This window comes from Lactuca virosa, chromosome 2 (assembly GCF_052849685.1).
Source record: "Lactuca virosa cultivar CGN04683 chromosome 2, Lactuca_virosa_CGN04683_v6, whole genome shotgun sequence".
Lineage (NCBI taxonomy): Eukaryota > Viridiplantae > Streptophyta > Magnoliopsida > Asterales > Asteraceae > Lactuca > Lactuca virosa.
The window spans coordinates 227155384-227183084 of NC_136427.1; the positions used below are offsets into that span (position 1 = coordinate 227155384).

At 34.3% G+C, this 27701-nt stretch overlaps 3 protein-coding genes across 6 annotated transcripts; 2 read left to right on the top strand and 1 right to left on the bottom strand.

Annotated features, from left to right (window-relative positions):
* Nucleotides 1–4880: 4880 nt before the first annotated feature.
* On the top strand, nt 4881–8732 carry LOC145160324 (filament-like plant protein 7). The gene is made up of 8 exons (XM_079079468.1): nt 4881–5008; nt 5094–5159; nt 5474–5576; nt 6112–6256; nt 6383–6455; nt 6538–7879; nt 7968–8034; nt 8106–8732. The coding sequence occupies exons 4-8, from the start codon at nt 6167–6169 to the stop codon at nt 8547–8549; spliced, it is 2016 nt and encodes a 671-aa protein (XP_078935594.1). The 5' UTR covers nt 4881–5008; nt 5094–5159; nt 5474–5576; nt 6112–6166; the 3' UTR covers nt 8550–8732.
* Nucleotides 8733–10915: 2183 nt separating this feature from the next.
* Nucleotides 10916–13134, bottom strand: LOC145160325 (1-acyl-sn-glycerol-3-phosphate acyltransferase BAT2, chloroplastic-like). 3 transcript variants are annotated; one of them, XM_079079471.1, is made up of 7 exons: nt 13016–13134; nt 12563–12612; nt 12410–12461; nt 12128–12334; nt 11623–12029; nt 11423–11524; nt 10916–11347 (listed from the first exon to the last, which is right to left on the bottom strand). In XM_079079471.1, exons 2-7 carry the CDS (start codon nt 12590–12592, stop codon nt 11132–11134), a joined length of 1014 nt encoding a protein of 337 aa, XP_078935597.1. In that variant the 5' UTR covers nt 12593–12612; nt 13016–13134; the 3' UTR covers nt 10916–11131. The 3 variants fall into 3 exon arrangements, with proteins under 3 accessions (XP_078935597.1, XP_078935596.1, XP_078935595.1); XM_079079470.1 differs by having other exon boundaries at nt 12998–13134; XM_079079469.1 differs by having other exon boundaries at nt 12988–13134.
* Nucleotides 13135–22238: 9104 nt separating this feature from the next.
* LOC145160327 (histone-lysine N-methyltransferase CLF-like) lies at nt 22239–27693 on the top strand. 2 transcript variants are annotated; one of them, XM_079079473.1, is made up of 17 exons: nt 22239–22302; nt 22553–22664; nt 23899–24000; nt 24095–24393; nt 24468–24629; nt 24724–24808; nt 24943–25089; nt 25177–25224; nt 25306–25508; nt 25599–25752; nt 25830–26038; nt 26251–26382; nt 26640–26730; nt 26815–26862; nt 26945–27073; nt 27157–27234; nt 27362–27693. In XM_079079473.1, the coding sequence occupies exons 2-17, from the start codon at nt 22587–22589 to the stop codon at nt 27551–27553; spliced, it is 2157 nt and encodes a 718-aa protein (XP_078935599.1). In that variant the 5' UTR covers nt 22239–22302; nt 22553–22586; the 3' UTR covers nt 27554–27693. The 2 variants fall into 2 exon arrangements, with proteins under 2 accessions (XP_078935599.1, XP_078935598.1); XM_079079472.1 differs by lacking the exon at nt 22239–22302 and having other exon boundaries at nt 22317–22664.
* Nucleotides 27694–27701: the final 8 nt, after the last annotated feature.

Below are 27701 nucleotides of genomic sequence, written 5' to 3' on the forward strand. Positions count from 1 at the left end.
TTACATAGTGAATAATAAGTTTAAAAAGATTATGTAACATCCGGAATCTAGAAGGTTAATGGTGGAAATCAATTCCCTTTTTAGGGGCCAACTCGTCGAGTTTATGGCATAAACTCGACATGTTGGAAGCTTTTGGGGTGCGTGTTTTTAAGGACCAACTCGTCGAGTTGGTGTAGGGAACTCGACGAGTTTGACGCTGTTCGAGAAAACCATAATTTTAGGGCTTTGCATCCTATTTAAAGACCTTAACTCCCTTAGCTGGCCTCCTTACCAGCCTCCTTGTCCAGAAAACCCTAATTATGTGTATTATCCTTCAAGGTTGAGTGTGTGAGCTTGTGGTGAGCTTGGAGAGTTGGTTTTTGGTGTTCTTTGGAAGGAGTTTGAAGAATGAAGGTGCTTAGTTTGGAAGGAAGGGTTTGGATCCAGAAACTCTCCATTTGTTGCAGTCCTTTTGAGGTATAAAGTTGAAAACTTGTGTTGTTATCTTCTACATCTCTTTGTGGGATGTTTTAGCTTGATTTTTGGGTGTATGGTTGGGTTGTCCAAAGATTAAGGGTTTTAGGGGTTGTTATGTTAGATTTGACCCTTTTATGACCTCTCTTGACATAAAGTTGCAAGCTTTGCTAAGTCCTAAGTCCCATCCATGCATTAAGTCCTTTATTAAGCCATTTTGGGCTCTAGGATTCCTTTCTTGCATGCATGGACGTAAAGTTGGAAACTTTATGTGATAATCCAACATTGGGATGCTAGATCTGTGTTTTGGGTCTATGTTTTGAGAGTTTAAGGGCTTAATGGGTTAAGCCTCACTCTATTAAGTCAAGAATTCGGGTTTGGGTTCATTGTAGTGGTTTTTAAGGGTAAAGTTGTAAACTTTACCCTTCTAGTCATCATTTGGGAAGAGATCTGAGAATGGAAGCTTCTAGATTCGATGGAAATGGCTTAATGCATTAAGTTGTTTGATTCCTGGCCAACTCGGCGAGTTCATTAGGAGAACTCGGTGAGTTGATGCGAGTTTTCCCGATCTGTGCATTTAATGGAGAAACTCGACGAGTTGAAGGACAACTCGGCGAGTTGGGGTCAACTCGGACCGTTGACTTTGACTTTTGACTTATAATTAAGGGAATTATGGGCTTAGTATAAGGCTCGTATGGGGTTGGGCCCAATTTGGAAAATTTGGGCATTAGTGGGCTTTGATGGATCTAGTAGTTTATGGTATTTTGGGCTTGAGTTGTTAATGGGCCATCGGGATACAAAGTGTTTGGACTAGAAAGAATGGTTGGGCCTTAAGGCAGGGCCATGTAAGGAGTTTGGCCCAATTTGGAAAATTGGGCCATTGGTTGATTAGTGGGCATTTGGGCCTTTCCGATTGTAGTTTGGGTCATGAGCTTGGACAAGGATAGGTTGGGGGTAAAATGGTCCTTTTACCCCATGTATGGAGTTGTGGTTATGGATTGGAGCCCAATTGTTAATTGAGTGTATTATTGATATTGCTAGTTTGGGAAGCCGTCAGGGCAGCAACTAGGGATTCTTTAAGTGAGCTTCTGTAGTGCGAGGTGAGTTTCCTCACTATATCCATGGGTCGAAGGCACTAATGCCGGTCCATTATGTGTTATGTGGTATGATAGTTGTTCGTTGATATGTGGTATGCTAGTTGCCTCTGTGGTACTTGCATAGAAGACCTCGGGGGGGGGGGGGGGGTGCCCGAGGCATCGGATATCAGACCATGGGGGTGCCCATGGCATTCCAGGCAAAGACCATGGGGGAGCCCATGACGTTCCGAATAAAGACCATGCGGGGGAGCCCATGGCAATTACATGTATGTTGCATGATATTCTGTGGTTGTATGTTATATGGTATTTTGGAGAACTCACTAAGCTTTGTGCTTACGGTTTTCAGCTTATGTTTCAGGTACTCCAGTTTTCAAATGAAAGAGCTCGGGACGATTGCAGGACACACACCACATGTTTCTGCATTCTGTGAATTACTCTGATTTGTTGATGTTTTTGCTAACTCTTGCTTACCTTGGTTTCATGGGAAAGAAATCTATTAGCGATTTATTAATAAAAAAAATTATGTCATGATTTTTGGGGCGTTACAGATTCCGTGTGAAGATAGGGTTGATTTAGAAGGTCCCTTTACTATGGAAGAAATTAAGATGGCTATTTGGAAATGTAGCAACGATAAAGCCACGGGGACCGATGGTTTCACTTTCAAGTTCTTGAAGAAGTATTGGTATATGTTCAAAGTTGAGATTTTCAATTACATGAAGGAATTTGAAGCATCCATAAAGATTAGCAATGGCTGCAACGCCTCTTTCATATCGCTCATTCCTAAAAGTTATGACCCTTTTTCATTAAAGGACTATCGCCTGATTAATCTTATCAGTTGTATGTATAAAATTCTTTCCAAGACTCTTACCTTAAGACTAAAGAAGGTGATTGGTAAGATGATTAGCCAAGAACAATCGACTTATGTTGAGGGGATAAGCATTCTTGAGGGTCTGCTAGTTTTAAATGAAATTCTTTCTTGGTCCAAAAAGATTAAGGAGAAGGTGCTTATCTTTAAAGTTGATTTTTAGAAGGTGTTTGATTTTTTGAATTAGAGCTATATTGATTCGATTATGGAGCAAATGGAGTTTAGTGACAAATGGAGAAAGTGGATAAAGGGATGTCTATCTTCGAGTAGAGCTTCCATTTTGGTGAATGGCTCACTGACCTGAGAGTTTGATATAAAGTGTGCGCGGGAGGGGGGGGGTGTTAAGCAAGGCGATCCGCTAGCTCATTTTCTCTTTATAATTTCTATGGAGGGGTTAGGTGTCTCTTTGAAAGAAGCTTGTGATTGACACATCTTTCAAGGTATTTCATTATCTTATAATGGTCCGCTTTTATCTCATCTTACGTATGCGGATGCTGTTACTTTTGTGGGGGAATGGTCCGAGGTCAACTTCATTAATCTTAACAAAATTCTTAGAGGTTTTTATATAGCTTATGGACTTAAAGTAAATCTTGTGAAAAGCAATGTTTTGGTGTTGGGGTGGATAGTGTTGATCTTTGGTGTTGGGGTTGATAGTGTCGATGTTGCCCGGTTTGCTAACATCTCGAGTTGTGAGCCCGCTAGTTTTCCATTTTCATACCTTGGCCTTCCTATTGGTGCCAATATGAAGCTTTCTAGAAATTGGAACCCGTAGAGAAATTTAAAGTTAAATTATCTACTTGGAAAGCGATAAATCTCTCGTTTTGGGGTGCGTCTTACCCTTGTTAATTTTGTCTTAGGTAGTCTCCCTCTCTATTACTTTTCTCTTTTTAAAGCTCTCAAGAAAGTCATTGACCTTTTGGAGAGCATTAGGATAAATTTTCTTTGGGGTGGTATTGATAATAAAAAGAAGATTAATTGGGTTGCCTGGGATGTGGTTACTCGGCCTAAGGATAAAGGTGGTCTTGGGGTTGGATATCTTAGAACTTTAAATCTTGCTATTCTTGTCAAATGGTCGTGGGGATTGAAGGTTGAAAGTAATACTCTATGGTGTTCTTGTATAAAAGCTTTTCATAATATTACTTGTATCGATGGAAAGCCATTTGCTAGGTGCGGTATTCCACGGACGTGACATAGCATTTTTCAAATAAAATGGAATTTCATGGAATGAAACATCTCTCTTGAAGATCTCTTTGATAGGAAATTGGGGGCCAGAAATTTTACTTATTTCTGGAAAGATTAATGGTGTGAATCAGTAGCTTTTAAAGATATTTTCCTAGATTTATACAAACTTGAGGTGGAAAAGAAGTGTAAAGTTTGTGAGCGTGTTTCAGGTGAAGAATTGTCTGTTTTTCACGGGGTGTGGAAAAGATTGCCGAGGAGAGGTAAAAAGGCTAACAAACTTGCTGTTTTGAATTATGTCTTGGCGGATGTAAAGTTGTCTTCAGTCCCGGACAAATGGAGTTGGAGTTTTGATAGTTCGGGGTTGTTCTCGGTATATTCTATGAGAAAGTTGATAGCTGATAAACGTAATTCGGAGGTTGCCGCTTGAGATTTCAAATGGATTAGTTGGATACCTATTAAACTAAATTGTTTTGTTTGGAGGATGTTACTTAATAGAATCCTTGTTGCTAAAAATCTCATGGTTCGAGGCATTGTTTTACCTACCACTGTTTGCCATTTTTGCAACATTGATGAGGAAGAGATCGAGGATATATTTTTTCGATGCTCTTTTGGAAAATAGGTTTGTCACTGGTTTTCTTCATGGAACTGCTTTACATTGAATCCCCCCCTCTGATATAGAGGAGTTACAAAACGACTTGCAAATGTCTACACAAAGGAAGAACTAGAGAAATATGAAATTAGCCTTGGTATATTCTTTGATTTGGTGGATTTCGAGAGCCAAAAACGATTTGGAGTTTAAAAAGAAGAGATATCCTCCTATGAAATTGGCGGATGACATCCAATTGAGTGCCTTCAATTGAATTAAACACGGATCTTGCTATAAGTAGTCTAAATTGGTTTGATTGGTGTAAGTTCCCTTTTTATGTTTGTACTATATGATTTTTTGTTTGTACCTTGTATTTTGCTCTAGCATATTGTTAGTTTGTTTTAATGCACCTGCCGGTTAATAAAAATGTTAGTTATTATATTGAAATAATGTTACTAGGCATATATAATTATGCAAAATTGTCATATATCAACAAATGGTATCCAAATATTTACGACGACTTCTTTTTATTTTAATCGTGACATTCAACATCTGGTCAATTTTAGTCAATGAGTTTGAATCTATGCAACAATAAATAATTATAATTGTATGATATTGTAACCGGATAGGATAACAATTTAATTAAATGTATGAAAAATAGCGAACCTACTTTAAATAATTGTCTCATTTTCATAAATATTATATCCGTACATGTAATCCTCCATTTCCTTTCTTGAAAATCAGGTGTTGCCTTTCTTCCTCCATTTCTGCCATCTGCTTTCATTTTTCTGCAAAGTTTTTGCTCCTTTCGACGCTGCTTCATCAGTAAGATCGGAACTCCTTCATTTTACTTAACCATCAGCTCACTTTACTTGCTCTTTAACTTGTTTCTTCTTACAAAATACTTCAGATTTGAGCTTCAGCTTCGTTTTTTTGCAAGACGACGACAAGAATGCTTCTACTTTACTTTTTTCAGGTATGTACTTGTTACTGTATTTTTCAGCTATTATTATAGTTCTATTTTGTTTCAGTAGTTCATTAATGGCTTTAATCTAATTTTTTATTTAAAAAATTGATTTAAGTCGCCGTTGTGTTTTGTTTTTCTCTGTTTGGTATGAACATGAATTGTTCCATAGCGTTTTGTCGCTTTTGTTTGATTATTATCACTATATATTGTTTTGTTTGTAGTCATGTACTCATATCTGTTTGTGAATATACTGTTGAAGGTTTTGAGTGTAAATTGAAACCTAATTTTTGCTTGTTGCCTTGTTTCAATGGCCTGTGCAATAGAATCGAAGCTCCTCCTGCTAGTGATATGTACTGATTTCACCTCATCTGCTTCAATCTCAAATGATTTAGCTTTAAAAGCGTTCCGAGATGCATGCACAATGAGGTATGTTAATTTTTGGATGTTATATTATGCTATGCTCTGAAAAAACTCTTCAAATCTCAGAATCTTCACCATTATTGATCGATTTAACTTCAAATGTCGATTTACAAAAGGGAAACCCCTATCCCCTACTTGTTCGCTTTCGTTAATACCAAATTAGGTCCCTAAAATTGGGTTAATTAAATCAGTGGTTCTGTAATCCTATTCTCCAGATGTTTTTAATAGAGGAAATTAGGTTATTTCATTGAATGAAATTTCAGAACGCATTTGTTTGAATTAAAGGGCATCCAAGATCAGATAATCATGGAAGATACCAATTACCAAGTAGTCTGTTGTTCATGTGGGGTTTTTATTACACTAACGGAAAGTTACCAAAGAAGGCAATTAGATAAGACATTGCTATCTGAATCTGGGTTCACCTGTTTATTTAGAAACTTTTTTCCCTCACCCTTCATTTCCTTTATTTATCATGTGTACATGTCATGTTAGAATCTTGATTATAAGTTCATTTATGTCATCTTTTTCTTGATTGTTGCAGATTGTATGTGATTTAAGTTACTTATGAACTTTTGACCAAAGGGATTTCTCAAGTGATGGACCACAAGTCATGGCCTTGGAAGAAAACATCTACAGAGAAAACAATGATTCCAGTTGACAGAGTAAACGTAGGGAGTGAAGATGAGGTAACATAAAATAAAAGCATACTTTTCTCTTTTTACCCCATGCCCTTCAAAAAGTATTTTTGCTTTTACATGTTCATATTCTAATATTCTATTTATACTTTTCCTATTAACCATGTTTAATTTCAGGCAAATTTAACTAATACAGTGGAACCACAGACAAATTTGAAGCTTCAAGATGAAAATCTTTCAGCTGTTAAAGGTGGTGACTTGTACTTTGTAAATTCTACTTTATTTATAATCTTATTTCCATGAGTTTAATTATAACTAATTAAACTATACAGGATGGGAGAAAGCTGAATCAGAAGTTTTAGCACTAAAACAAGAACTAGAGAAAGCTACACAACAAAGAGAAGCATTAAATGAGTGTATGCTTCAGCTTCGTTTTGTTCGTGAAGAACAGGAAAAAAAGATACATGATGATTTAATGAAAACATCAAATGAACATGAAAAAAAGATAGCTGAATTAAATAAAAAAGTTTCCAAACTAGAATTGGAAAACAGTCAATTAATTTACTCTCTTTCATCAAAGGAAAAGCTTATTAATGAACTACACTCTGTTAGAGCTCAATTAGATTATGATTTAAGTGCTGTTGTTGGTCAACTGGAGTCAACTCAGAGAGAAAATGCTTCTTTAAGTTATGAAGTCCGAGTTTTAGAAAAAGAACTTGAGATCAGAAATGAAGAGAGAGAATTTAACCGAAGAACATCTGACGTGGCACATAAGCAATACCTAGGAAGTGTCAAAAAGATCGCACAGCTGGAAACAGAAGCACAAAGACTCCGCTCACTTCTCCAAAAACGCTTACCTGGCCCTGCTGACGTGGCAAAGATGCAGAACGAAGTTGACCTTACAAGAAGAAAGTCAAACCCTTTTCCTATTGCATCAAAAATCACCTTCTTGACCGAACAGTTGTGTTCGTTTGAAGAAGAGAACAGACTCCTTAAGGAGTTTCTCAACCAAAAGTCAAAAAGTCAAACGGTCATACCTGCCACGTCATCTGACATGGGTAGTGATGAAAAAGTCAGCATGGTTGGATCGTGGGCCCCATCTTGTAACACCGTTAATGCTTCTGATATCGGTTTAATGGATGATTTTGTCGAGATGGAAAAATTGGCACTTGAAGATATGAAAAAAAATGAAACCCTAGAATTTAACAATTCTGGTGTGAATAAATCGATACAGAGACTTATTGAGATTATTGAAGGTGTTAAATTGTGTAAAAAAGATGATATTTTATCATCAGCATCATCATCATCATACACTGTTCATATATTTCAATGGAAACTATCCGAGATTCGCGATGTTTTGGAGGGATTTTTAAAAAATTGTAACGAGTTGTTAAATGGGAAAGTGGGAATGGAGGAGTTTTGTAAAGAGTTGACTTTTTCCCTTGACTGGATAGTCAACCATTGTTTTTCACTTCAAGATGTTTCGAGTATGAAAGATGAAATCAAGAAGCATTTTGAGAGTGAGGTGGAAAGTGGGCCCACAACCGGTCAAACGGATAAGTTTGACTTTCCGAAAGACCAGCTGCCAGGGTGGCCAATGGCGGCTTCTTGGAATGTAATGGTGAGTGGTGTTGATAAATTAAAAGAAAGTAATACAGTTCCAAATGAAGAAAGGTAACTTTTATTTTTTTTATTTAAAATTTAAAAGAAAAATTCTTGATTTTTGTTCTAAGTCTAATTCCTCCTATTGGTATTATTGCAGGATAACAGGAAATGACATAGAAAAACGTGATTTGGAAAAGGAAAAGGACGAAAAAGCCCATCCAAGTGTGAGTCGCTATTTATTTATTATTTATGATATGGTTGAATTATCTAATAATGACACACTCGAATAATGCAGGAGAAGGAAATAATGGAAGCTTCTGAGAAATTGGCTGAATGTCAAGAAACGATACTAAACCTTGGGAAGCAGTTAAAGGCATTAAGTGCTTCACCTGAAGAAGAGACGTGTGAAATTACGGTTTCGCCCTTGCCTTCGCCGAAACGAAACAGTAACCAGCGGATCTCTCTGCTTGATAAAATGATTACGGAGGATGCAACGGGAGCTTTGAGGAGTCAAAAGAGCAAAGGGTTGGATAGTAATTTGAGTTTGAACAATAACACTGTGAATGTGAGTGTGATGTCTCCGAGGATGTTTGTGAGTGTTGATGGAGTGAAAGATGAGAAGGATGAAGAAGCTTTGGTGAACTTTTTGTCAATTGTGACAAATAAGAAGAAAAGTAGTGGTGGTGGTGGGATTTTGAGGAGATTGTTTGGGAGGAAAAAAAGCTTTAGTAGTAAGTAGTAAGTAGTAGTAATAAGTAATAAGTGATAAGTGATGGGTTGGGTTGTGAGCTTTTTGGTTGTTTGGTTTTATTTGGAAATAATGGTGTGCGGTTGAGGTTGAGGGAAGGACTTTGTTGTTGTGCTTGTGTAAATATGATGAACTTTAACTAGAAGAAATGGAAATGGGGTTTGCTTTTGATTTTGTTTTGTCTTCTAGCCGAGTTTTGGATTACAAGATATTAATGCTACCATTGCAAAAAAAAATTCTTCATAAATGGACCTTGTTGATAGATCAACAACTATTTTATATGTTTTTAATCATTTAATGTACAATATAATAAGTAAGTTGATTTATATATAAATATATATATTTATAATGTAGAAGTTAGTTAAATTTATATAATTCAACTATTTTTTTTCTATTTAATTTGTTAAAATAATAAATTTGAAGTTAGTTAAATATAAAAATATATTTATGATGAAGAAGTTAGCAAAATAAAAAAACATGCTTATATAATAATAAAATAAAGTAATAATTAGATATTATAAAAAAAATAGTCCATTGTTTTGCAAATTACAAGTGTGCAAAATGGTCTAATAATTTTATTAAATATTTTAACCATCTTAAATAGAATCTAACAAATCTAACCATTTTTTTTAATCCCGGAAAGTTGAGACTGGTTTGTTCATGAGGCTAGTTCATGAATTAAGGTTTTCTAGTTTCAATCTATAAATACCGTTTAGCCCTCACTCGCTGGTGGGCTCACAACACTTGCTTTGTTGATTGAATCGATCGGGATGCCCTCGGGGGCATCCCTCCCTGTTGTTGTTGATCGAACATCGGAGATTCTCATACTTTTTAGCTGACTTCTTGCTTCCTTCGTACATTAGCTGCACTAGATTGTTGAACTATAGAGTTTAGACTGACTTACTCCATGACATTAGTTAATAGCTATCATGGATCGTTTCGGCCAGTGATCATTTGGAAGATCACTGTCCTCCACTTGCCTAACTATAAGAGATTCTAAATCGTATCTCACCGTATTCGTTAACTTTCCAAAAGAAAAATATTTTTTCACAAATAATCATCGAGTCTATAGAGGGGCCTTTGTGGACTCGACATTACTTCGAATATAAGAATATTTTGGTAATTCTCCATGAGTGCAGATACTAAAGTCAGCTAAGATCTTTGTGGACTCGTTCTTAAGATCTGGACTCGTTCTTTAGGATTGATTTTACAAATTCGATCTTCCAAAAGTGAGTTCGCAAAGAAGCTTCCGCGAGCGCGTTCTTCTTTTACAAACAGGATAACGAAAATTTGAAATTTGACCATTTAAATATATGTTAAATCCATAGATGGCATGTTGAGTCCGCAAAAGGCCTTTTGCGAACTTTGTGGTCATTTTTAGAAATGCTAAATATTTTGGAAAAAAAGGTAGACAAATGGCTATATTTGTCATTTTTCCTTTTAAATAGTGTTTATAACTAAAATGTTGCATTTTTAACTCAAACTAATGTCTAGCCTATAGGCAAGCAGAGAGTGATTATCTTGCTTTTGCCATTTGAGGTTAATGATTACCTCTTAGGCCATCTCCACTGATGGTTTAATGGAGAGTTGAATCTCATTAAACTTAAAATCCTCATTATGAGTTAATGACATGACACTCAATAGAATAAGGAGTTCAATCTCTATTGAAATTTACACTCTCTCTCCTCTCTTACACACTCAATAGAATAAGGAGTTCAATCCCCATTGAAATTTACACACTCTCTCCTCTCTTACACACGCATATATATAATTGTATGAAGTTTAATAAAGGGTAGAATTTAATAGATAAAATTGTATGGTGAATGGAATGTATGTGTCAATCTATTGAAATCATATGAATTTAATGCATTGGAGATGATCTATACATACATTATGATGAGGTGACATGTTATAACATGTGAATACCCCATGTTAATATATGTTATGATGAGGTGGAGTTATGGGTTGTGAATGGAGTAACCATGCATAACCCACATCTCTCTCTCTCTCTAAATTAATTTTATATATGAAGTTTTAAGAGTGATTTTGGATGATTGATGTTTCTTAAGGTAAATGATGCTGATGTGACAGAAATTTTTTTGTGTTAAGGTGTTGTGAGTACACCGCATAGCCTTAGACCTGTATTTGCATTTCATAGCATGAGGCCGATATGATGGGCGTGGCTACACCACGCCTGCATTCATGGTGACACCAAAAAACAATCATCTCAGATGATTTCTTTTTCCCCATGTGGAAAGTAGATACAAGGGTTACACAATCAAACAAAAAATATGAGAAATACCTTAAACCCCCCAAAAGATAATTAAAACACCAATACAAAACTTCAACACCTTGGATGAAAAATAAATGCAAGAACAAGACCATTAAGTAAACATATTCTCTTCGATTTTGACATCATTATTTGTGTACAATGAGATCTATACGTTAAAAAAAAAAGATTCAAGGGAGAATTTTACAAGCAAATCAAGTATCCAAAACGTTTAATGTCACCTAACATCACAACCATTAAACCTAACAAAATTTGTTGCATACATGATGATAATGCTCAAGTCTCAACAATTGCGAAGAAGCTCATCTGAAATCATGTTTCTAACCTGAGTGCATAGTAAATCAGCATCATCTCCTTTAACAGGCTCATGAATCACAACTTTTACCATTCCCATATTTACTGTTCCCTCCATCCCTGAAGGCATGATTTTACCTGTTCCCATTAGAGTAATTGGAACCACTGGTACTCCTGTTTTTGCAGCAATACTAAATGCTCCTTTCTGCAAATAAATAAATAAATAAATAAACTTTAATAATTTCAACAACATATCATTGTAACACAACCAAGATCTCACCTTGAATGTGCCTAAACTTCCATCCTTACTTCTTGTCCCCTCTGGAAAAAAGAAAACAGATCCACCATTTTTCACAAGTTCCATGCATCTTTTTAGTGTTTGCTATCATAATAACAAAATCCAAGAAACACAAAACACAATTCTTTAAAAACAGCGTCAATTTTTAACAAAAATGCATGGGATAAAGCCAAATACAATACCAGTTGACTTTTTCTGTCCATACGATTAAGAGGAATAGTTCCCATCAAGTACATGGCCCACCCAACAACAGGGAAGAGGAAAATTGCAGTCTTGCTAACGAATTTGAAGTTTCTTCCTAGAGTCAGAAGGGTATATATGTCCAAAAAACTTTGGTGATTAGACACGTAAATAGCTGGAGAGTTTTGTGGGGGTAGATTCTCGGAACCTTGAATTTTTAGTCTAAAAAATGGAGTGATTGTCATAGAAGCCCAAATTTTAGCAATCAAATTATGAAACTTTCTTTGGTATTGATCCCTTAAGAGCACAAATGGATGTGCTATTAACATGACCATAAACAGAAATATGGCAATGAAGGATGTAACACTGTAAAAGCATATTCCTCTGAGTTTTGAGCCCAAATTGAATTCTGCACTTAAAAATGAAACAAATGGGTAGATATAAAATATTGAAACTATAAAGAAATAGAACTACTCATAGAAATTAAGAAATTGGGATGATTGTAACCTGATAATTGATATGAATATGAAGCTCCAGGTGAACCAGTTCCAGCAATTTCAGATCTAACAACTATTGATTTCAATCTTTTATCCTGGATATGCCATTTATATTTTTGATTATACATGCCAATCAATCTTTTTTGTGGTTGAAAAAAGGATTGAGATGTGGAGGGGTATTTTTGTCTACTAAAGATAACACAGTTCTGCATACCATCTGCATAAAATATCAAGATGAACCTGGTTATATAATTTCAAAATGTCATAAAATCATCACTGAAAGATCACTTACTATGTCCAGGGTGCTTCCTCACCAGATCTTTATATGGAGAGCAAAAAAGTCCCTTTAAGAGCAGATAGCAACAAAGATTTAAAAAAATGTCAGTATCAAGTTATGGAGGGTAAGATTTTGTATAAGTTGTAGAAATGTAACAATTGTGGTTACCATTTGAGTATAGGATGATGTGAAAACCATTGATTTCGTTTTCTTCCAACCTGGGCAATTGATAAAATACACTGTCATTGAACAGAACCCCTTCTAATTATGAATAGAGCGTTCTATAGGCGATTCAAATTTTATTAAATGTTATCACAAGTCTACTAACCTATGTTTAAAATTAGGTTTTTAAGTTTTAGCAATCGATAAGTAACCCTAGAATTACAAAATGAAGATGATGTTTAATTTCTAGTTTCTTCAAGCATTTACGATGATTAGGGACAATTAACAGCAAAATAATCAAACTAAATATTCAGTACGCATTACAATATTTAACTTTCGTGTTTCGTTATACTAATTAGGGTTCATGTATCAACTTTCGAAAGTTTCAGGAAACAACGAATTGAAAGAGATTTAGAGTTTTGAAGATTTACAGAAACGAACTTCGGAAGAGAAAGTTACGTGATATCCGCCGGAACAGAAACAGACCGATGAGGAGAGTGTAGTAAAATTCAGGCGACCAGAAGGATGAGAGTTTTGGGGTTTGGAGGGAAGAAAGGGGATGATATGATTAAAAAGGAAGGGACACATTGCTCATTCACGTTTTAAATAAGGCATCGTCAACTTTTTCTAAAGTTTGTTTGTTTTTTTTGTTTTTTTTGTTTGTTTTTTTTTCCTAAATTAATTAATTAAATTTTTATTTATCTTAAATATTTTATAAATTCTCATCATATCGAAATTACATGTGGTGTTTTTTTCTCAAATAATTATGTTGATTTTTTTATTTAAAATATTAAAGATGATAAAGTTATATATATATATATATATATATATATATATATATATATATATATATATATAAAAGTCAGAAATAGAATTCTCAAGCTTTAATGAAGTTTTGATTAAGGAATTAAAACATTTTAATGATGAAGCCAATGATTAGTTCTATTAGGAGTTAGGATTATATTTTTGATTTAACAATTAATCATCAATTAGGCTATTTGGTATGGGTTCAATAACATCGTTGAGAGGCAGACTTGGCCCTCCTCAACGACGTGGAGCCAATTGAAACATCCCCCCCCCCCTCCCTCTCCTAAAACGCAATATTGCCGCTCGTTGCCTGCTAACACATCTCAACGACAAAAAAGTCATTTGATCGTTTGCCATGGTAATTATTTTAGTGTGATAGTGTGGTGGCCATTTTCTAGCTAAAATGGTGTGGTATTGATATGTGTCTCGAGCCATACCGAAGGTCGCCTCCATGGTCGGGCCCATCAAAGATGTTGTGTATTAAATGAGCAAGCCTTTTATGATACTCTTGCAACACCTTTCAGATTCCCATTGTCATTAAAGCTTTGCATGGATATGCACGTTTGGAGTCCCACGATTCCATATTCTCGCTTTATAGTTTTTCATGCATTTTCTCATTACTAGGATATAGTTAGTAGCATTAATTCCATTACTCCACGTTCCTAATTTTTAGCTAGCACTTTCATTTCTTTTGTTATATAAATTGGTGTATGTTGCATTAATCAAAACATAGAGAAAATTGATCCAAATTCTAGTATCTTTGTCTTCGGTCTTTGGAGACTAGCCATCTTGAATTAGCCTTATCTTGGGAGATTGACCATCTCGAATCGGTCTTTATCACGTATGGATGATAATGTGACATAAATTTGGTATGAAGGGGTGACTCATACCTACCAACTTTTTAATCATGTTTTAGAGTTTTAAGGTTTCAAATCATGATATTAGAACTTTCAATAAAGTCTAAAATGGATTTCTCAATTTTAAAGGAATTTCGAGGTTTCAATGCAGATTTAAAACATTTGAAATGATAAAATTGATGATTAGATTCATTAGGATTTGGATTATGTTCTTGATTTAGCAATTAATCATGAATTTGAGTCATGCTTTGAAGTTGTTAAACTCAATATGATTACTAGTTCCTTAAATGAAACAAATAACGATTTATCAAACTTTGAAGTGGAATTGAGCTAGATTTTGACTAAAACTTCACATAAGTAGTTAATCATCATTTGAATAATGTTAAAATGATATTATTATGACTAGAAGTTGATATCATCCTTAATGCTACAAATGGAAGAAAATCAAAGCTACCCATCATTTTGAGAATATAAATAGAGTTTTCTAAATGATCTCTTTGATGTTAATTACGATACAAGGATGTTAATTAAGTTTATAATGTTTAATGTCTTTTAATGATTAAGATATATTCTAAACTTATTTAACCATTAAGTAACATTATCATAATTAAGATCATCACATCATATATTAAATATATCATTTCAGAAACTCAATTTTTATGCTTTAAATCTAAAAAAGATTAGTAGTTTAGATTTTTTTCTCTAATGATTAGCATTAAAGATGATACCAACTAATTTCTAATCGTATTAAGACCATTTTAGAAAGGAAACACACAATAGACTTGTAACCCCTGGTTCTAATGGGTGGCTCCGTAGAACCTAGCTTTGAACAAATGAGTGTGGCACATTAATATAGGTTCGTAGGATGGAGTGTCGGATGTGCTTTCAGCTAACTTCACAAATCCATAAATGCCACAGGCGCATTGGTGAGACCAAATAACATCACCACGAACTCGTAATTACCATAACGAGTCCGAAACACGATCTTCTCCATGTCCTCCTCTCTAACCCTCATCCGATGATACCCCGACCTCAAATCGATATTGGAGAACCAAGATGCACCTTGTAACTGATCGAAGAGGTCATCAATCCGTGGAAGGGGATAACAGTTCTTCATCATAAGCTTATTCAACTCCCGGTAATCAATACACATCTGGTGTAAACCATCATTCTTCTTATTGTTGTACTCACAACGTGACCAATAAGGGTTCATTTCGTGATTCTTGCTGAGTGGGTTGTTCGTTACCGAGTTGGCTGAGTTGGAACGAGTTGAGTTGGGATCGGACTGAGTGAGTTCTCACGACGTGAGCAAGGGCTGGTCACGACGTGAGGCCCAATGGTTGATGTTATTGGCCGTTGACTTTGATCTTGACTGTTGACTTGTTGACATGGGTTGACTTTTGGTCAAGATTGTTGGATTTAGTGTGTAAACTAAGGTTGGACTTTGTATGTTTCGATATGGGTGTTGTAGCGTCTGTTGCGGGGCTTTGAGCTGTGGTTTCGCTGATTCATGAGTCATATGTGTCTTCTCACTATACTGTGTAGGGTGCTAGTTGTCTTTGTGATACTTGCATGGAAGACACCGGGGGCAGCCCATGGCATTTGTTTGAAAGACCATGAAAGTAGCCCATGACATTTGTTGAAAGACCATGGGGGTAGCCCATGACATTTGCATGAAAGACCATAGGGGTAACCCACGACACTTGGATGTTAGACCATAGGGGCAGCCCATGGCACTTGGATGTAAGACTATGGGGCAACTGTTAGGTTGATTTTCATGTATTATTTTAGTATATTTTCTTTATTATTTTTACGAAATATTGTGTATATTTAGTATGCATTTCATATGTTTCATTACGTCGTTAGTTTGGGACAATTTTACTCGTTTAAACTTAATTTTTGCAGATTTATGTAAGCGGGTCATGACATTTTTGAGCACCAATATAAGTCACATGGAAGGCCTTGCAACCGCGATCGATGTCTGGGAACAAAATCCACAATAAAACAATAAAACGAAACGATTTAAGGATTTTTTGGAAATTTGGCAGCAATGCGCGGTCTTCGTGAAGTGATTGGATCGAGAGGTAAACGTGGTCCGATTGAGATGAAATTTTACCGGTGTCTTCCTAACTCATTAATCTAAAATCCGAACGGTGGAGATTGGATTTGAACGACGTTTGATACACATTTGGGCCTAGTTAACAGCAGCAATAAAATCTGCCCAGATTCTGTTTTGGCAGCCCACTTTACCTTTTAATTGAGCCCACTTGTGAAACTTTCAACAGCCCAAAATCTGATTTAAATGATATCATATGAAGCCCATGATTTTAAGTATCTGGTCACGTTTTCCACATAAAAAAAGAAGCAGGGATTAGTTATTAAAAGGGGAAGTTCATGGGGACGCACTAGAGGACAAAAAGAAGAAGAACCAAAAGGGGACTTGAGGTTTTCTTTAGGTTTCAAGCATCAAAATAATATTTTGAATTCTTTTTTAATTTCCGTTGATTGAATTATAATTTCCGGGGTTTAGCCGTCTTAAACAGCTAAACCACCGGGTTTGATGTTTGAATTAATTTAATTATTTAGACTCGTTTTAGATCGTTGTGTGAGATTGTTATTTAGATTTAATACACTCCTATCCATATGATTTTTGATTTTCATTAATTTCTTTGTTATAATTTTAGTTGGGCTTGAGCAATCCGGTTAGGGTTTTAACGATGAATTGCTAATCAATTAATTGAATCCGTAATTGTTCTTTTAATTGGTCTAAGTAGCAAATAATACACTTGTGTTATGAAATCATGTTGGTACAATGTAAATTCTCCGAACTTAAGTGAGGGTTCATTGTGTTTGGTGTTTCGTTTGTGCTTTAATGCGGCTCTCACCTAATTACAATGTGCTCGTTTGATAATTTTGTAGTGAGTCAGTTCTAATTGAAGCACTCGTTTTAGTTAGATAAGTCCGCAACTTGGTTAAAAAGCTTGTTTTAATCGAGTGTCTGGCGAAACGGGATGTCAGAGCTTGTTGACAACCACAGCCAAACTAGGAATTGTATAAAAATCATTGCACGTAACAATCCATGATCACACGTCTAAATAAGTCTTTTGATGCTAATTCAATCATCAACTAGTTAGTACTTTGTAGTATTTATTTATCGTATTTTAGTTAACACATCCGGTTTTGTAGTTTGAATTTCATTTTTATGTAGTTGATCATATGATTTGATGTTGAATTTGTATTCTATCCGGTGAATTTGGTTTTGTGTTAATTAAAAAGTTTGATTTTAATTTTGATTCATGTTGGCCACTTGAATTAGGATTAGATCATTCAAGTTATTTGATTTACAAAATCCGTAATTGTTTTGTGAATTAAAACAAGTAACAAACATTAATTTGATTTCCACTGAACGATTTTTAATGTAAACCAAAATCACACATTCTTACGCTCCCGAGCTTGTGAGGAGTATTGGATGTTGTTGGGAACATTCACACAAAACTTAATGCAATTTTCAGTTTAATTCTAAGAGCTTGTTTAGATTAGATTAGAAGGGTTATGTTTAATTCAAAGAGCTTGTTTTGGTTAAACAATTTGGTGAATAGGAAGTGTTAGAGCTCGTTAATGTTTCCAAGTACCAACTTAGATTAGAATTCAATTTGACATCAATCATTATTAGCTTGCATCATTAGGAAAACAGAACTCGAAACCGGATCGTTTTTATTTTTATTTCTAGTATTCCTTTTACCATATTTCAATTTAGTTTTATTCGTTTTCAAAATCCTCCTCCGTATTTACTTTTTATGCAATATGAATAAAAACATGACTATTTTGGTGTATTTATGGATTAAAACCGAGTCTCTGAGGATCGACCTTGTTTGCCACTATTACTATTATTTTTAAATCATATGAGTGCGAATAGGATTTATTTGTTTGATGAATTCGACACCCATCAACAGCCCATGACATTTCAGGGGAAGACCATGGGGGTAGCCCATGACAATACATGTATGATATGTGGTATTTTGGGGAACTCACTAAACTTTGTGCTTACGACTTGTGGTTTAAACATTTTCAGGTACTTTCAGTCCCGAGGGAAGGGCCCGCGGCTTGACTGCACAACATCTATTGTTGGCTTTTCTGCACTGATTACTAATGTTTACTCTTATGTTTAAAAAGATACATTTTACTCTGATTGGTTTTGGAACAAATGTTTGTATGTATTTAATGACTTAAAAATGAAAACTTTACTACCATTTTTGGGACGTTACATATATACATATCGGTGAATCCTGTCTTCCATGCTCGCACAAAACATGCTGGAGTTGATTTTCATTTTGTTAGAGAAAAGGTTGTTGATGGAAAACTTAGTTTGCAGTTTATTTCTACACATGATTAGATTGCAGACATTTTTACCAAGCCGTTACCGTCTCAACGATTCACTGAATTACGGTCCAAGCTTTAGCTCGTTACCCAGCCTTAGCTTGCGGGGGAATATTAGATATTGTATAATATAATATTAGGAGGGTAGAAAGTGTAATTATATACCCTATATATATATATATATATATATATATATATATATATATATATATATATATATATATATATATATATGATGTAATCAACATTATGATAATACACAAACAATCTTTACCAAGTTTAACTTGTCATGTCACTTTTAAGTGGTGGTAGAAACATGGTAATTCATAAAAGAGTAAATAGCATAAAAAACACTCCGTTTACACCAAAATTCTAATTTGACACCGTGTTTTTTTTTGTCTCAAATTTGACACTGTGTTTTCCAATTTGTTACAATTCTGACCACTTGACCGGTTAACCAGGTTACATGCTGACGTGGCATGATGACGTGTCAGTTTTGATGATGTGGCATGCTGACATGATATGCTGACGTGTCAAAATTGAACTTTTTTCCACAAAAAACACTAAGTTTTCACTTTTTTTCGATTTTGACACTAAGTTTAATTTTTTCTTTCAATTTTGACACTATGTTTTTTTGTTCCAAATCGAACATCATTTTTTCCAATTTTGTTCAATTTTGACCATTTTCCATTTGAAACCGTATAAATATATTTTTTTATTACATTTTAAACCGTATAAATATATTTTTTTTGTTTAAAAACCACATATTTATTTAAATACAAGGTGTTTTTTTTTTCATTCAAAGTATAATGTATAAATTTGCATTAGTTATATCATGAGAATCAAGCTAACCATAAGCTTCTAATAAGATGTGAAAATTTCAGGGGTTGCAAACTTGACATCCGAGTTTTAATCGACTACACGCCTCCAAACCTACAAACTCATTTTACAGTTGCGTATTTAATATAAAATACGGTTTTTATATAAATAATACATATTTATACATAAAATTATGGTTTGAATGTAAAAAAAAAAACTTGTATTTATACAAAACTATGGTTTTTAATTGAAATGGAAAATGGTCAAAATTGAACAAAAATTGATATATGATGTTCGCTTTGGAACAAAAAAACATAGTGTCAAAATTGAAAGAAAAAATTAAACTTAGTGTCAAAATCGAAAAAAATGAAAACTTAGTGTTTTTTGTGGAAAAAAAAATCAATTTTGACACGTCAGCATATCATGTCAGCATGCCACATCATCAAAACTGTCACGTCATCATGCCACGTCAGCATGTAACCTGGTTAACCGGTCAAGTGGTCAGAATTGTAACAAATTGGAAAACACAGTGTCAAATTTGAGACAAAAAAAACACGGTGTCAAATTAGAATTTTGGTGTAAACGGAGTGTTTTTATGCTATTTACCCTTCATAAAACCCTATAACACTGATATCGCAATATTTAGTCATATATTTTTATTTTTAGCTACATTTAGTCATTATTTGCGATAAATGATCATTAATTTGTTTATATTTTGTTTTTGTAGCGTCAAAGATATTCTCGAGGAAAAGGGAGCTAAAATGCTAAATTAGAGGCTAAGGACTGGAAGCAACCATCAAAGAAGGGAAATCATGCAAAAAGTGTTTGCCAAGTTTGGTCATACCATTGTTACGGCGTGGTGATGTGTCAAGTCATAGAAGATTCCTTGATGCACTGCATAGAAAGCATGGAGGGAACATATAGGAAACAACGCCAAGACGTGGTGAAATATCTACCCCGATGTGGTGACATAATTTTGGCAACCTTATAAATACGACTATTAGGTCATATTTTGAGGAGAGCTGTGAATTTTTGCGGCTAAAGACGACCAAAAACTCCCTAGAAACCCTAAGGAGGCCAGAGATCCATTGGAGAATAAGATTCGAAGAGATCGAGAGCATAATCACGATTAATCATTCGGTTTTCTTTGTTTCAATCACGCTTTTCAAAGTTTACTTCGTTTTTGATTGTTTTTCTAGTTCTAGTTATGGGCTAAAAACCCTATATTTTCGTTTAGCATAGATGATCATTTATACTATGTGTTGATTTTGATATTAGTGGATTATTTAGCTTGGTTTTTACTTTTGTTTGATATATTGACTGCCTAACATGTTAAAGTTCTAATTTTTATCTCCTGTCTATGAGTTATGTGCGGTTAGATGTTCAATCCGATTGCATTAATTTGATATTTAACTATTTATGATCATTAAATTGTTAGATCTAGAGATTGAACAAATCATAGGGTTAGGTAATATTAATTAGTAACTTTAATTGTGGTAGAGAGCATTAGATATTCATGTTATATGCTTGATTGATTGTTTTGATCTTAGATAAGAAATCATTAGATTATATCATTCATAGTCCGAATATATAAAATCAATTAAGTGTTTACTTGTTACATGATCATTGTAATAGTCGTTCATAAATTGTTAAACGTTAGAAAATCATAACAAGATAACTAGTAACATTAGAATTCGGTAACCAACTAAATTGTCCATTGCATTGAAGAAATCAATCATAGGGAAGAGGTGATTTGAAGCTAAACGGAAGTACTCTTTAATCTTGATTGAAATCGTTATCTGTTTTGCTTGTTTTAGTTAAAGTAATCATTGTTAGTTAAATTGTTTTTAGTTGATGATTTAAGTTTTCTGAACTTGTAAAATCAGAACCCCCCCCCCCCCTCCCCCTTAATTTATAGTATTTTCTTAGTTTAATAAGTAGCAATAATTTTTCATTGAAATCATACCCGTTTCCATAGTGTTCGACACCTTTTCTTACCTTAACTATATTATCTCGTGACTACGTACACCATCTATTTGTATATTTAACTGTTGAGATCTGATAATTTTTTATAAATTTAAAACTGGTAGTAAAAATAGCACATCGAACACCATCAGAGTTCTTTGTAGTTTGTATGATTAATTCAAAGAATTTCATGTGCAAGAGAGAGAGAGAGAGAGAGAGAGAGAAAGAGAGAGAGAAAGAGAAATGTCAGTCGATGAATGTGTGTGTGAAAAAACCAAAATGCCTTTAAAAAAATGCATGATACATGATAGGTCTTAAAGGACATAGGATAAAAAAGTGAAAGTGAAGACAAGGAAACCAAACCTGCTAATTTAGTTTGGAATAGGGCCCAATGTTGCAACAAATACAATCTTTATATTTGACATGAGGATGCAATAAAACCTTAGGACCAAACATAAAATTTTGTCTCAATCCAATAACATGGTCTAAGAATGACCACTCTTTGAAATTAAGGGGGTGTTTGGCTAAGCTTATTTATGACTTATTTTTCCGAGCTTATTTTTTATAAGCTCGTTTTTTCTGAAATTAAGGGGGTGTTTGGCTAAGCTTATTTTTTATAAGCTCGTTTTTTCATGAGTTCAACTTATTTTTTTAGTGTAAGTCATAATAAGCTCAGAAGTTGAAAAATAAGTTAAAAAAAATAAGTTTATAAAAAATAAGCTCGAAAAATAAGCCACAAATAAGCTTAACCAAACACCCCTAAATATAAAAGATAGATATTATGATGTGAGTAATGGTGACAACCAGCCATCTTAATAAAATAACAACTTATGATAGGGATAAGTATAGGCATATTATAAAGATACTTCAAACTTTTTTGAGAAAATGCGCTTTCAATTCTGACAAGTGGCTATAGAAAAGGTACGTCATCAGATCCACGTGTCGTTGTCCCGTCACTTTTTACCTTTTCTAAATCCAACTCACACTGAAATCCACGCAAGCAAACACACTTGGCCGTTGACAATCTCTCCTATAAATTTTCGTCAGCGAGAGGCCCAGAGCAGCACTGCGCCCAATTCTCAACCTAGGGTTTTAAGCCCGAGGCACCGATTTATCTTCATTCTCTTGCGCATTTGAATGAATTCGATATCCTTTCTGCAATTCGTTGCAGATTGGAGCTCCTCTCCGGCTATCAGACATTGCCAATGGAAATGCAGTCACCAAAGGTCCATTCTCTCCCCTCCACCACTGCCGGCAGATCGGAGTCTCCGGATGATTCCACGGTATAAAGTTGTTGATTAACTAGTTCAAAGTTTTTGTTTATTAAAATATCCAAATGCGTATTTGACTTGTTAAAGTTAAAAAAAAAATAGTATGTTTTCATGTTTCTTTGTCTGTTTATGCATTGATCGGTGTATTTCTATCCGTTTCATTAGTAATGTTGTTATGATTGATACGTGAGTTTGTACCTTGGAGGATTACTAATAAGAGTGTACGCACATTTTAGTTTATGATTTAATGGTTTCGATAAGGTACTGTTCCATTGGACTTTTTAGAGAATTTTAATGTGCAGTGATAGAACGCCTTAGTTTTGATGCATATATTAGATAGCGTAAATGCATGTAAGTTTCAGGGTGATGCCACCATACATACTGAGGACGAAGTTCAGTGAGATAGTGAGTTGTTGTTAAAGCTAACATGGCATGAATTGTGTTTTAAGCCCTGATTAATGTACTGACTAGTTTCATGAGTAGTGGATACTAGCTTGCAGTTCAAACTTTGAAATTGAATGAAATTTGGGATTTCCAAAGTTAGAAGCATTGTGAAAGGTTTTGTAGATGAATAATAAGTTTTAGAGTTGTAGACATTTCATGTCAACTTACTGTGGTCCTCTGGTTTCTCATTGGGAAGACTCCAAAACCTAGGACACCTGTATCTTTGAAGGACAAAAAACGGTAAAAGGCAAACTAACTATGAACAAGGAGAAGTATCGATCCATGGCTTATTAATGGTAAGGATCCGGGTTACATTTACAAAGAGTTACTAGTACTGGGCTTGATGGGGTAGTCTTATTTGTAAAGTGACTTAGGTATATGTTACTCTAAATATCAAGTGTAGTACAGTGAATATGTCTACACACAGTTCTATTTTACGTACCTTCATATAACACGTAGAAGGTTAGGAAATCAGAGAGCTTGGAAATCTTAATACATAATATGATAACACTTAATCGAAAACATCTATATTAATCTTGTTTCCATATAGAAGTGAGTATTCATTGCTGTAATATTCATAATTTAACACAGATATAAACAATTTAAGCCAAGGTAAGTAAAGTATTAAGAATGAATCAAACAAGGTAACTGAATTTGAATAAGTCAGTGATTTCGATTTCCTTGTTCATCATATCAACCATCATATCTTATGATATATTAATAAATAATAGAAAGAAAGAACAAGAAGGTTGTGACATCACGAATTCTATATTGTAAAGTGAATTGTATTTATATTGAACAGAATGCAAAACTGCAAGAAGCAACATCAACTCTTTCACAAATTTCAAAGGTTATTGACTCGGTGAAGAAGAAAGTTGATGCTGATCGTTGTGTTTATATCATGGTAAACTCTTACACCAACTATACTGTCACAACACACCTTCCTATTTCAGTAAAAAAAAACTTGATCTCATGGTTCCTTATTGTAACTCTTGCAGAAAAGAATGAAAGAGAACCGGATTAAACTGGCTGAAATTACTAAAAATCATCACAAGTTGTCTGTAGAAAGAAGAAACCTTAGGATTATAAATGGAGATAACATCATCAATTTATTGGAAAAGAGACAGAAAGATGCAATTGATATGCAAGATGGTGTTGACATCAGCTCTGAAGAAGATGAACATGTTTCTGTTGTTCTCCTTGGATCCGGGATTCCAGTCAAGAATTCTGTTAGGCCCATCAATCTTCCAGAAATGGAGAAACTTCCTCCATATACCACATGGGTTTTCATGGATAGGTGTGTTGCAGAAATATTCTAAGTGAATATTGTTTATTGAATTATTGTATTTAATTTATTGAATGCAAATGCAGAAATAGAAGAATGACAGAAGATCAATCTGTAGTGGGTAGAAGGAGAATTTATTATGACAGAAATGGAGGTGAAGCTTTAATCTGCAGTGACAGTGAGGAAGAAGTTATTGATGATGAAGAGGACAAGAAAGAGTTTGTTGAATCTGAAGATAACATCATCCGGTTTGTATATCTTAAATTTATGTGTTTTTGTGTTTCACTTGTTACATATTCTTATTTTTTCAACTTTCACATGATTTAATTTTTCATTTTCCAGAATGACTATCGAACAACTTGGATCATCTGATACTGTCTTGGAGTTACTGGCTCAACGTTTGTCTAGAAAACCCTGCAAAGTGAAGGCAAGCACTTACTGGAAATGACATTCTTACCCCTGATATTTTTTCTCTTTATATCATCTTTGCTCTTTTCTTCTATTTCGTTTTTTGTTTCCATATCTTTAAGAGAGTGAAATATCATCAAATATCTTATACAGGCAAGATATGAAGCTCTTGTTAGTAGAGAGAATGTGAGAGAAAGCTCTAAATATGAGGATACAGACTTCAATTTGAATTCATTTCTTGATAAAGATCTTGAAGCAGCTCAGGATTCATTAGACAACCTATTTTGTCGCAGATGCCTTGTAAGCTTTGTTATGATTTGATTTATGTTCTTGGTTTTGGTGTTATAGTTATTGTAACATGTGATTCATTTATCTTTGTATCAACAGATATTTGACTGTAAATTACATGGATGCTCACAGGAGCTTATATTTCCTGTAAGTTAAAACCTTTGTTTATTCAGACATATTCACATGAATCCCATGACTAATTATGTTAACTTCAAATATTCTAACTAGGCTGAAAAGAATTGTACATGGAACATTAAAGATGACGAAAATGTCCCATGTGGCCCACATTGTTATCTCAAGGTCAAAAGTACCCCCAATCATGGGTCAAAAGATACAGATTTTCCATCTAATTCACATCAAGATTATAAATACTGGCGAACTATTGAAAAATCTCTTTTTGAAAAGGGTCTGGAGATTTTTGGTAGAAACAGGTAATATAATACTCTGTTCTCATTATTTCCATCAAAATATATATTTTCTCACTCTCTGATTTTGTAATTCATGATCTGTTATTATTACAGCTGTCTGATAGCTAGGAATCTTTTGTGTGGCCTAAAGACATGTACAGAGGTTTTTAATGTCCTCAAGTGTTACAACAATAACTTATCTTCTCAAGTGAACAATATCACAAATTCTCAAAGTGACAGCTGCAAGGTTGAAAGTAATAACAATATGGTCAGTATAACCTATCTTTAGTTTTTTATTTTTTCAATATTATATTTGTTTTTTCGGTTAATTAATTATTCACACAGATAAAAAGATCAAGATTGTTACGTAGAAGAGGTAGAATCCGGCGTTTCAAGTACACGTGGAAGTCAGGTGGGACCCATTCAATGAGGAAACGTATTTCAGATAAACAAGATTTGCCATGTCGTCAGTATAATCCATGCGGGTGTCAATCTACATGTGGCAACAACTGTTCTTGCCTTGCAAATGAGACCACTTGTGAAAAATACTGCGGGTAAGCCTCTTATAAAGTAAAATTACACTTTTGGTCCCTGAATATAGTTGACTTTGCAGTTTTGGTTCCGATAAGTTTTCTCTTGCAATTTTCGTCCTTATTCGAGGTTTTTGTAATGCTTTTGGTTTCTATTCCAAGAAAATGTATAATACTCTTTTGTTTATTTTTCTTGGTTTGTTTAACAGTTTTTTTATTTTTATTTTTTATATTAGTTGCCCGAAAACTTGCAAAAATCGTTTTCGGGGATGCCATTGTGCGAAAAACCAATGTAGAAGTCGTCAGTGCCCGTGTTTTGCTGCTAATAGAGAATGTGATCCAGATGTATGCCGACATTGCTGGATCAGGTGAGATAATTTGCCAAAAATTTAGCCTAATAAAGTTAGTAAATTTTTTTTGTTTCTTCTTTAAATAGCAACATATTTTCTTTGTTGAATATTGCTATTATCAGTAAAAGAAAATTACAAATATGGAGTTGTAAGTGTGTTGCTATTTATGTGTAGATAAATATAAGTATATTGCTATTATGGGTTACATATTGCTCTTATGAGTAAAAAATGTATATACAAAGTTTATTGGAGTTTTCTAATTGAAAAATTTGTAGTTGTGGTGATGGAAGTCTTGGCACCCCTAGCAAAAAAGGTGATAATTACGAATGCAGGAACATGAAGCTTCTACTCAAACAACAACAAAGGGTAAAACCGTAAATTGGTCTTCAACTTTACATAATTTTATGAAAATTAAAAGAATTAAGTTCATTTTTATTTGATGCAACACAGGTTTTGCTAGGAAGATCAGACGTGTCGGGCTGGGGTGCTTTCTTAAGGGTAGGTGAAATTACCATATTGTCCTTCTCTCATTATTCTATTCTGCATATGAAATTTTACTCATATTTAGTTCCACTTATAGAATAGTGTAGCTAAACATGAATATTTGGGTGAATACACGGGAGAATTAATCTCACATCATGAAGCTGACAAACGTGGAAAAATATATGATCGTGAAAATTCTTCGTTTCTCTTCAACCTTAATGATCAAGTAAGATACATTATTTGTTTTTTTAGCTACTTCATACATTAACACTTCTTTTAACAAAATAAAAAATTATGTCGTGTATGTAGTATGTTCTTGATGCTTTCCGTAAGGGTGACAAATTGAAGTTTGCCAATCATTCTCCAAATCCAAATTGTTACGCAAAGGTATATAAATAAGTTACATTTTTGGTCCTTGTGTTTGTCCAAAAAATTCAGTTTTGGTGCCTATAGGGACCAATTTTGGACAAACTTGAGGACCAAAAATGTAATTTAATCTTTTTGGTCTTTTTAGGTAATTATGGTGGATGGAGATCATAGGGTGGGTATATTTGCTAAGGAAAAAATATGGGCCGGGGAAGAGGTGTTTTATGACTATCATTATGCTCCGGACCAGACTCCAGCCTGGGCAAAGAAGCCCGGGGAGTCTGGTCCGAAGAGAGAAGACATGGCTAGTTCTAGTGGTCGGGCCAAGAAGCGTGCTTGAGTTCTATATAGTTTTCTTGTTACTATGTTTATAACAAATATATCGGTTTTTGTTTTGGAAAATTATATATTAATATAATAATGATCGGAAAATGTGAATATATGGTTTATAAGTTAATAAATAGTGTTACGTTCATTAAAGCATACGA

Coding starts and splice junctions, on each gene's coding strand:
- LOC145160324 (XM_079079468.1), top strand. CDS start 6,167: ATGGACCACAAGTCATGGCCTTGGAAGAAAACATCTACAGAGAAAACA. Junction 6,456..6,537: donor AAATCTTTCAGCTGTTAAAG/GTGGTGACTTGT, acceptor TAAACTATACAG/GATGGGAGAAAGCTGAATCA. Junction 8,035..8,105: donor ACGAAAAAGCCCATCCAAGT/GTGAGTCGCTAT, acceptor CGAATAATGCAG/GAGAAGGAAATAATGGAAGC.
- LOC145160325 (XM_079079471.1), bottom strand. CDS start 12,592: ATGGTTTTCACATCATCCTATACTCAAATG. Junction 12,462..12,562: donor CATCATCCTATACTCAAATG/GTAACCACAATT, acceptor CTGCTCTTAAAG/GGACTTTTTTGCTCTCCATA. Junction 12,335..12,409: donor GAGGAAGCACCCTGGACATA/GTAAGTGATCTT, acceptor TATTTTATGCAG/ATGGTATGCAGAACTGTGTT.
- LOC145160327 (XM_079079473.1), top strand. CDS start 22,587: ATGGAAATGCAGTCACCAAAGGTCCATTCTCTCCCCTCCACCACTGCC. Junction 24,001..24,094: donor ATCGTTGTGTTTATATCATG/GTAAACTCTTAC, acceptor TAACTCTTGCAG/AAAAGAATGAAAGAGAACCG. Junction 25,509..25,598: donor GAGATTTTTGGTAGAAACAG/GTAATATAATAC, acceptor TTATTATTACAG/CTGTCTGATAGCTAGGAATC.